This window comes from Poecilia reticulata, chromosome 5, assembly GCF_904066995.2.
Source record: "Poecilia reticulata chromosome 5, P_reticulata-male-v2, whole genome shotgun sequence".
Taxonomy (NCBI): domain Eukaryota; kingdom Metazoa; phylum Chordata; class Actinopteri; order Cyprinodontiformes; family Poeciliidae; genus Poecilia; species Poecilia reticulata.
In genome coordinates this window covers 15,350,720-15,360,715 of record NC_088834.1, presented here as the reverse complement: position 1 = coordinate 15,360,715, position 9,996 = coordinate 15,350,720, and the positions used below count along the sequence as shown (strand labels likewise).

General features: G+C 39.7%; 1 protein-coding gene across 1 annotated transcript; it reads left to right on the top strand.

Annotated features, from left to right (window-relative positions):
• Positions 1-5,372: 5,372 nt before the first annotated feature.
• LOC103464614 (hyaluronidase-1-like) lies at positions 5,373-9,122 on the top strand. Its single transcript, XM_008408834.3, has 4 exons — positions 5,373-5,502; positions 5,776-6,751; positions 8,359-8,445; positions 8,530-9,122. The coding sequence occupies exons 2-4, from the start codon at positions 5,801-5,803 to the stop codon at positions 9,016-9,018; spliced, it is 1,527 nt and encodes a 508-aa protein (XP_008407056.1). The 5' UTR covers positions 5,373-5,502; positions 5,776-5,800; the 3' UTR covers positions 9,019-9,122.
• The last annotated feature ends 874 nt before the right edge of the window (positions 9,123-9,996 follow it).

Here is a 9,996-nt window from a genome sequence, read left to right as displayed (position 1 = left end):
TTTCCGAACGGTAACTGTAACAGTAAAAGTGCTGATCCTTCGTGTCTGTTACTAGCACCTGCTAAATCAGTGGTCCCCAACCTTTTTATTACTGCGGACCGGTCAAGACTTGGAAATTTTGTTGCGGCCCGGGAGAGGGGGGTGATGAACAGTCAGATGAGGCTTCTGCATGTTGATGTTCCCTCTAAATCCTGAATATACCCAATTTGGGTCGTATTGGCCCTTTTATCGCAACCTGTGGGTTTTTCCTGACTTGGAACGAGAATACAACCTGTTGAATGTGACAGGTAGCCAATTAAAAGGCGCGGTGACGTCAGAACAGAGGGGAATCCCAAACAGCTGACATATCGCGCAACTGAGTCCGCTGGATATCGGAGATGATATGCGGAAATGTTTATTATTAAATCTAAAGGTCGTTATTATGTTTATTCAGTTAAAAATGTTAAATGTGAAAAAACATTCACCTCCAAATCATAGTGCAGCAAATAGAGCGGCTTCTCCCGTCGTCTTTTATCCACCGCCTTTTCTTTTTGTTACGTCTTTTATCTCTAAAATGACTCCACAAACTATCACTATTACTTCTACATCATCATCCGTGTTTGGTTATTCTAAATTCTCACTATGTTGGAGGTTTTACTGGATTATCCTCTGGAATCGGGATGTTCGTGACTGGAATCGGTTCGTGTTGCTCCTGCCTAGGAGACACGAACCAATCGAATCTGTCGGACTTTTATCAGCTCTGTGGTCACAGAGGTTTGGAGAATCGGCCGATAATTCTTAAATCTTTCCGTCTACACCAGACTTGGGCAGCTCTCTGACTCTGGTTGCTATAGTAGCGGTTATCCCTTCAAAATAACAGAAGCACCACAAAAACAAACATTTTACTTTCATGAAAATGTTTAACTCACGATAATGACTAACGGGAGCCCTGAGCTTGTTTCTCTGCAACGAGACGGTCCCATCAGGGAGTAACAAGAGACAAGAACACCCGAGCTGTGTTGCTTGAGCACAGCCTTCTTGGTCTCTACGTGGTGAAGCAGCTTGAAGCTTCATTGCCTCATTAGCAGCCGGTCGTCGCATGTTACGCAGAGCGGCTTGTAATGTGGGACTCACCTACCGGTCCGGGATAAATCCATTTTCCTGTCTCATCTCTGGGCCTTTTCCCCTTTACAAAGAGACTTTCCAAATACATCTGATCTGTTTCTTACTCATTTTGCTGCTTGTGGCTCAATGTTGGCGCACAAGTAACCAGACTTCCAATGATTCACTTCCTGCTAAAGAGCCCCCTGGTGGTTGAAGAAAAATCCACATATAAACGGCTTATATTCCGGAAAATACGGTAAATGAAAAAAAAATCTGAATGCTCTCTGGTATTGTTCAGGGGGCCGGACCAAATGTGGAGGCGGGCCGGATCCGGCCCGCGGGCCGTAGTTTGGGGACCCCTGCTCTAGAACTTTAGAAACATGTAAATGTGGCAGATGGATTCCTTAAAACTTAATTAATCAGAGTCAGGATTTCTTAGTTTTTCTTTTGGTAAGATAAATTTGTACATGTTCTTATAAGTTACATTACATGGAATATAGATGCACAGTTATCAGACCCAAAGAGCTTTATTAAAAATTTTCCAGTATCATATTATGTGTTCAGAAAACCAGGTGGAAAGCTAGGCTCAAAGCCTAGGAGCAGCGTTCAATCTTTGGATGAGAAGAGAAACAATGTGGATTATCTTAAAGGAGGAGATTGTCAGAAATGTAAAAAGAGTGTCAGGAAGGTTGAGTCTGAAGTTAGAAGTTGAAGGTGTGATGTTTAATGTTGGTTTGGCTATGCACCACACGCAGGATGTGAGTTAGAAGAGAAGAAGAAATTCTGGAGTGAGTTAGATGGAGTGATGCAGAATATCCAGAGTAGTGATAAGGGCAGATGTCTGTGAACCTGTTGGAGCGGGGAACAGAGGTGATGAGGAAGTGACAGGCAGACGTGGCATCCAGAACAGAAACACAGAAGGACAGATGGTGGTAAACTTTGCAAAGAGGATAGGAATGGCTGTAGCGAATACTTTCTTCCAAAAGAGAAAGGAACTCAGTGAGTGGAGATAGGAGCACACAGGCAAAATACATCTTGTGTAGACAATGTAATCTGAAAGAATTCAATGACTGCAAGGTTGTGGTAGATCTTTAGTAATGTGTAGAATGATTCTGAGGTGAGAAGGAAAAAAGTAGAACAGAGGACAAAGAGGAGGCAGTGAAGAGGAAGTGGTCCAAACTGAGGACTGAAGAGAGTCACCAGGAGTGCAGGGAGATACGGAGCAATGTGAAGACAAAGTTAGCTGGGACCAAACAAAAGTGCATACGGTCACAAAGATAAAGATGGGAAGGATGTCCAACAGGTTAGGGGGATTGGGGATCAAGATGGAACTGTACTGACGGGTACAAAAAGTGTGATAGGAAGATGGAAGGAGTGCTTCGAAAAGTTGCTGAATGAAGAAAATGAGAGAGAACATCATTTTGTGGCATCTAAAACAAGAGTATCTGCATGAAGGCAAATGTCTGCCACAAGTGAAGCTTATTGGAGCTCGAATTGGAGCAAGCCGGGGAAACAACCTTTTCAACCCATTGAAGGGTCAACTTAAAATGCGGACAGATTCTCTGATCGCTCTGCACTGGATATGCAGCCCAGCTCAGAAGTAGAAGCCATTTACTGCAAACAGAGTGACTGAGATACAAGAACTGACCATCCCTGAACTTTGGTTTCACTGGAGCAGAAAAAACAACCCAGCAGACTTACCTTCCAGAGGTCAGAGTGTCAAGAACTTCATCCACCATCATCTATGGTGGAATGGACCAACCTATCTGACTTCGTCTGTTAAAGAAAAGGTTGTAACGTCACAAACAAAATAACATGTATAGGCGCACACATGAGCAGCGGGACCCCACCAGACCGTGTACAGAGTAATAAACTTGTGGGGTCTAAATGACCTGATGACCCCATCTCTTAAGACTGCGGGAGGATAAAAGAGTCAGACCAGGAGCAGAAAAATGTAATCTACAAATGTTAACTGGAATCTCCCTTTTGCAGTGCTGCAAAGGAAGGAAATGCTATTGTTTTGTTTTACCATCTAAAAATGAAACCTGAGAAAGGTTTTGATGTTTGCAAATATAAAATTAGTATGTGATGTTTTTAATTTCTATTGTAAATTTTATACCAAAAAATATTGTTATACATATCATTACTGCCACACTTCACAATAAACAGTAAACCTGTGATCTGTTCATTCAAAGATTTCCACGGACCTGAACAGAAACTCAGAATCTTATCATTTAACAAATCAATATCCATATTTAACGTTACACTAGATCCGCAGCACAAAACATGAATTCAAATCCACACAAACAGCAGTTTTCAAACGCAGCGTTCCACTCACACTGATTTGCTCACAGCGCCACAGACACACAGAGCTCTTTACATTCAAACAGCACACAGATACAGAGAAAAACAGAGAACAAGAGAGACAGGCTCATGTAACAGGAAAAAAGAAGAAAAGAGAGGAAAAAATTTTGAAGCCAGCTAAAAAATATATCTTCTGCAATGCAAAAAATTCCCAACTACTTCTCAATTTTTCAACAATTTCTCAATATTCATCAACTTCCATCAACTTCTCAATTTTCAGAGTCGGGTCAAAACTCAATTTCAATATGTTCTTCAATCAATCCGCCCAGCTACATAATTTACGAAGATCCAGCGAAGAAGGCGACATAATGCCCTATTTTCTAATTAACATTTCTAAAAGTCCTTAAAATCGCATCAAGCGACAGACTCGGCCAATTTAACCCTCAAAATTATCAGTCCATCAGGAACAAGCAATTCCCTGGCCGAATCAAGCCAATACTATCCTAGAATACACAAAATTAAATCCAATTAAATTTGTTAGTTTACAGGCACAGTAACATTCCTGCAGGCCACAAATTAAAGCCTAGCTTAAAGACAGAGACTGCGCGTGGTACTCTGTTTGGGCCCGCTACCAGCCCCCTGTAGTGTGTATTCATTCATCAATATTAAACTATTTTGCTCTTTTCGGGGGGAATTTTCCATTACATTGCAGAGAATTCCATAATTCTGCGACGTCGCACAGCAAAGGGAAGTCGGAAGGGCCAAACGAAGCGGCGCCGCCAGCAAACTTAAAGTAACAAAACACCGGCTTACCAGACTGCAGCGTCAGGCCCAGACGAATTAAAAAGGTCCCCACAAGCGCACGTCGAGACTTCGGAACCGGCACGAGCCCCCAAATGTTAAGGAAGAATTTTTATACAATTAAATTTAGCAATGAAATCTGGCTCTGATTCCTCCATTTGATCCCGGGTTCTCTTGCGTGGCCACGTGTGGGGACAAAAACACAACAATGCGTGTTGACGTCACAGAATTACAGAATTTAATCCAATCAGAAGAACGTATAAGATAGAACAGGGAACTGGAGAAACACAAATAATGTGTTTGTAAACACAAATAATGTCTCAGGTAACCATGTTTGCATGGTTACCTGAGACAAGAAGACAAAGAAATATCAAGGACGTCCTTGGAGAAAGAGCTGGTGCAGAAGTAAAATAAATCAGCTTTTTCTAAATTGTTTCCCTTGTGCACAAACTTTTATACCTGTTAGGTGTGTTTTCCTCTTAATGTATTCAAATAAGGCGTATCTCTACTTGACCAATTGGAAGGCATCTCTGGCCCTTTTAAATTTTGAAAAAGTCCCTGCAATTTGTTCACAAGATCAAACACCTTTTGTTAAATAAGGTAGAAGCAGACTCTCCGAATTCATGGTGGTTTATGGCTTTCACAGATCAGTGTGAAAAGCTAGAACTTCCTACTGATTGTTTCCCAGACAGACAAAGAGCAGATCAGAGATCTTGACAAACCATCTGCTTTAACTACAGTAAAATAAAGATCAATAGCCCAGAATATGTTAAAAATTTTAAAACTATAATTATGGTATTTCAATCAAGTCATGATAAATTCTAAAACTAACTTATTTTAAATTTATTTTCTTAACACTATCCGGCCTCCTGTGGCTCTACAGCCATCTGGGCAAAGAGAAACAGATGAAGGAACCTCACAGGTAGCTGTGAAATTCTGGCTTCTCTCCCGCTCTGCCAGGAACAAACCTTTACTTCTGTATTTTAAAAAAATGACTGTATTGCACATTCTTATTAGGAATAGTAAAATATTTTATAGGTAATAAATAATTATTTAATGCAGTTTTCGAGACAGAATTCGGAAGTTAGTGTTCTAATTATGTTTACATTTTCACAATTCATGATTTAAATTAGCAGAAAGTTTGTTTATTTTTGAAACAGGAAATGGAACTGAGATGTTTTGATTTGAGCATTAATTTGTTTAAAAAGTTTATGTTAGTTTGTTTTGTTTTTTATTTTGTTTTTGTTTTGCTCTGCTGTCCCTCGGGTTGATTCCCTGCAGTGTCTGATTCAACTTTGCTTTACATCTTAAATGGTAAGAAACCAAGGACATTATCTCCATGATCATTTTGTCATATTGTGTTTGAAGAAACATGACTGAGTGAACGCTCTTTGTGAAAGAAGCAAACTGTCGTTGACAAAGGTTACGTTCACACTGCAGCCTGAAGTGACCCAATTCAGATTTTCTTTTGTTTGTTTTATATTAGACAATGTTTTATGTTAGACAATCGAACAATATAGAGAACACAGATTTTTCTGTCAAATGTTGTTTTTCAATGTCACATCTTTTTGTGTCTTTTGGAAACAGAGGAGTGAAGGTAGCAGGAACCACCATGGAGACTGTATTCCCCTCTTTCCTCTCAGCAGTTGACCGACTGTCCTGGTTTCTCCTTGCTCTGTTTACATCATGGATAGTCTTGGGTTCAGCAGACACAAAGCAGACAAGCTGGCCATTACACTCCAAGAAGCCAGTTCTCTTCATCTGGAACGCTCCCACTCAGGAGTGTGGGAAACACTACAATGTTACGTTATCATTAGACCAGTTTGACATAGTGTCATCCCCCACTCAGGGCTTTACCCAGCAGAATCTCACAACGTTCTATAAGGACCACCTCGGGATTTATCCCTATGTTGACCATAAATATGTAGACGTGAATGGGGCTCTTCCACAACGTGTCAATCTCTCTGAGCACTTAAAAAAAATGACAGAGGATCTAGACACATACATACCAGACCCCAAGTCTAAAGGTCTGACTGTCATTGACTGGCAGCAATGGCACCCCTTATGGTTTCGAAACCGCCATAACAAATCTATCTATAGAGTGAAGTCACAATATCTGTTGTTCTTAAAGTACCCTGAGTGGACTGTACATCAAGTGGCAAAAGGTGCACAAAAAGAATTTGAACTTGTGGCTCGTGAATTCATGCAAGAGACCCTGAGGAAGGGTAAAAATTTGAGACCGAATCAGCTGTGGGGCTACTACATGTTTCCTGAATGTTACAACTATCGCTACGTAGGGGAAATGGAAACCTACACAGGACATTGTCCTGATGTTGAGATTGAGCTAAATGATCAACTGAACTGGCTGTGGATTGAAAGCACCGCCCTTTTTCCTGAAATATACCTGGAAAAAGAACTGCGCTCCACTGATCAGGCACGCCTGTTTGTCCTGAACAGGGTGAAGGAGGCGATGCGCGTCGCATCTGTTGGGGATGGATTGACACGTCCTGTTTTTGTTTATTCAAAACCCTTTTACAAATATTGGATGGCCGTTATGGATGAGGTTGGTTGATTGGAGGAAACAGTGCTATTGTAAACTGTTATTTTAGTAGTCAAGTAATCTTTCAATTATTCTTACGATTAATGAAGTAATCCGATAAAAAAATTTGAAAAATTATTGGTAAATATTGTCGGACTAGCAGTAATAATATTGGACATTCACATCGTCCCAAATTTTCATGTTTGTGCAGCTTTAACAATTACTCTTCTGTAGGCTTGAAAATTAGCCTGTAACATTAGCACCTCACTTTTTAAGTTAACCTGTATAATATATAACAATTATACAAACATTTATTTTCAATGTAATGATACATAGCAGAATCATAAAGAAACATAAAAATTTCTGTGCTCCAGCTTTTAGTCTGTATTTTGATATTCAGTCAGTTTTATAGATTAACTCTCACTTTTCCCAGCCATTTATAGCTTTTATGTCAATTTCTCTGTGTGGCACCTTCGACACACACAGAGAAAGTCACGCCAACCATCTGTTGTGACCGGATGGTAGGAAATTTATTTTCCAGTTGTCCGTAAACCTAATCTAAGCATCAGCTAAAGCAGCCCGATATGTTCCCTCTACATGTCTCTGCTCCACCCATATAAATGCACCCGCCGCACTCTGCAGCAGCCACGAGGCAGCAGCTCTAGAAGGACAGTTACACTTTTTGTAAAACTATGACCTACCAGATACAGATTTTTGTTGTTTCGTATAATTACCAAAGTTCAAAAATACTTTATTTGTACTTTTCTATCATGAGTAATTATTTATAAATTGAACCACTGAAATATTTTTATTTAAAAAAAGACAAAAAGTTTGGAGTTGATGTTTAAAGATGCCCGTAACATTTTATATTTGCAGTTAGCTCATTAAGGCTGGATTTTACTATGAAAAAGCTACATTTGGTGTGCATTTCTAGAGAACGTGATTCCTTACCTAATCTGAGATTTCCAAAAGTTTGCCTTTTTGTGTAAATCCAGCATGCTACATGACAAACTGAGGCTGAAAGTTCAAAAATATAAAACTTCCATGGTATCTACAGAGCTCAGCTCTGAATCAATTTTCTTCCTTGCTAATTCAACAAAACACCCCATGGGGATATAAATTGATCTTACGAGGGAGAATGTGAAAAATTGGTAAAGAAGTAACTCTCACATGGTGAAGTCCAGCAGTCTGTCATTTAAAAAAATAAAACTTATAGTTCAGCTCAGATCCCAATGAAGAGTTAAATAGTTCTTAAATTACATTTAATTTCCACCTGGTGAATCAAGTTTACTGGCCAGGTGTGTGCACGTCAAAGAATGTAGCTTCTGTTCCAATCCGCTCCTATTGTCCAGACATTTTACATGTGATTATATTAATTTGGTAGTAACTCAAGGTAACTCTTCACCAGATTAGATTTTTCCAACGCATTCATCTAAAACATGATAATTACTCATGTTGTATTTCATGTTTTTGGCCATAAAATAGCTATTATTTACATATGGCATTAAACATCATATATTTAACTATGGGCTGTAGTTACATATAGAACCCACAGCTCTATATGTAACTAGAGCTCAGATTCTCTATAATACATCTCATACAGCTAAAGTATTCATATACATCCTTTGCAGACAGATTTGGTCAACACCATTGGCGAGAGCGTTGCATTGGGAGCTGCAGGAGTGATCTTCTGGGGGGCCGAATATTATGTATCTAAGGTAAGAGCATTACTTTGCCTCGTCCTCTCATGTTGCATCTGCTGTTATGTATTTTTAAGTTAATATCTTTCCTCTGTGCTGCAGAACGTATGTACAACCTTGAATAACTATTTTCGGGGACCAATGGGACGATACCTCCTCAATGTGACCACAGCAGCAAAGGAGTGCAGCCAGAAATTGTGCAATTTTAACGGTCGCTGTCTTCGCCGAGAACCGGACAGGGCCGTGTTTCTGCACCTCAACCCCTCCACTCACAGGATCACAAGTCAGAAAGGAAAGCTGAAGGTCACGGGATCCCCAGGTGAAGCAGAGTTGAAGGCCTTCCGTCAGCACTTCAAGTGCCAGTGCTACAACGGGACCAAGGGAGAAAACTGTGAGCTGGAAGGACAAGGAGGGAGAGAAGAAATAGAAGACAAAGAAGAAAAAGAAGAAAGAGAAGAAGCAGAAGAAAAAGAAAAAAGAGAACAAGAAGGAGAAAAAGGAGAAAGAGGGCAGAGTAGTGCCACCTCTGTTTTAGGGATGTGGCCTCTCTGCTTTGTTCTCCAACTCGGACTTCTCTCTCTGTTTCTTTGAGGAAACCAAGAAACCAAACTATTCTCTGGCTCTGCCAGCACCGAAAGGAAAAGTTTTGGTTTTCTGGCCTGAAAACAAAAATAAACTGCATTGTGAAAGCATCACTTCAGGAGCAGTGGGTGCTCAGTGCTTGGATTCAGAGGCTTATATGGTAACAGGTTTCCATTTCAGCACATACTAAACTAAAACTACAGCGTGTGTTTTCTGGAAAGAATTCTCTTAGTACATATTTTATAGTAAACATAATGGGTCAATTAAAACCTTAAAAACTGGAAACATGCATATCCTCCTGAGAACCGAAGAAAAAAATGTGCCTTCCAATTTCTGTATTTATTTAGGCCAAAATGAACACCTTAACATTTTATTATTTTTTTTAAATACTTTTTAAAATTTAAATTTCACAGCATGTCCATTGTAGTGGACATCAGGACGATTTCAGTCGTAATTATGACTGAATTCAAAAAAATTGAAAAATGTACAGATTAGTGATTAATGAATCAGATTAACCCAAGAAAGGAGGTCAAATTTGAAAAATACATTTCATAACCTGAAGTTATCCATTTCTGGTTTCAGTCTGTTGCTTCTTATTTGAAATGAAAACCAAAAATGGCTGCAACCTGCAGGGGTGTCCCCAATCACTATTGCACTATTGCTTATTATTTAATTTATTTTGAACATGATATAAGTAGAAAATCACACACATGAATAAGGAATTTCTTTTGAATATCAGCACATATGGCCTCTCTTGGCTTTCCCAGATTCTTCTGGACTAAAAAAATGAAAAGTGCAGTTACAGGAAAATGTGGAAAAAGTTCTACAAAGTTCTCAAACGGGTCTACCCGCAACTGGAACCATTATGATGAACCAAATAGTACCAAAGCCACCAGAAGATGGACCACTGTGATCAGAAGGGAGCATCTTAGCTAACTGTCACAAAGTGGTTTGATGATAAACCTGTGGTGATGGCCTCCACCATTT

Coding starts and splice junctions, on each gene's coding strand:
- LOC103464614 (XM_008408834.3), top strand. CDS start 5,801: ATGGAGACTGTATTCCCCTCTTTCCTCTCAGCAGTTGACCGACTGTCC. Junction 6,752..8,358: donor GGATGGCCGTTATGGATGAG/GTTGGTTGATTG, acceptor CATCCTTTGCAG/ACAGATTTGGTCAACACCAT. Junction 8,446..8,529: donor CCGAATATTATGTATCTAAG/GTAAGAGCATTA, acceptor TCTGTGCTGCAG/AACGTATGTACAACCTTGAA.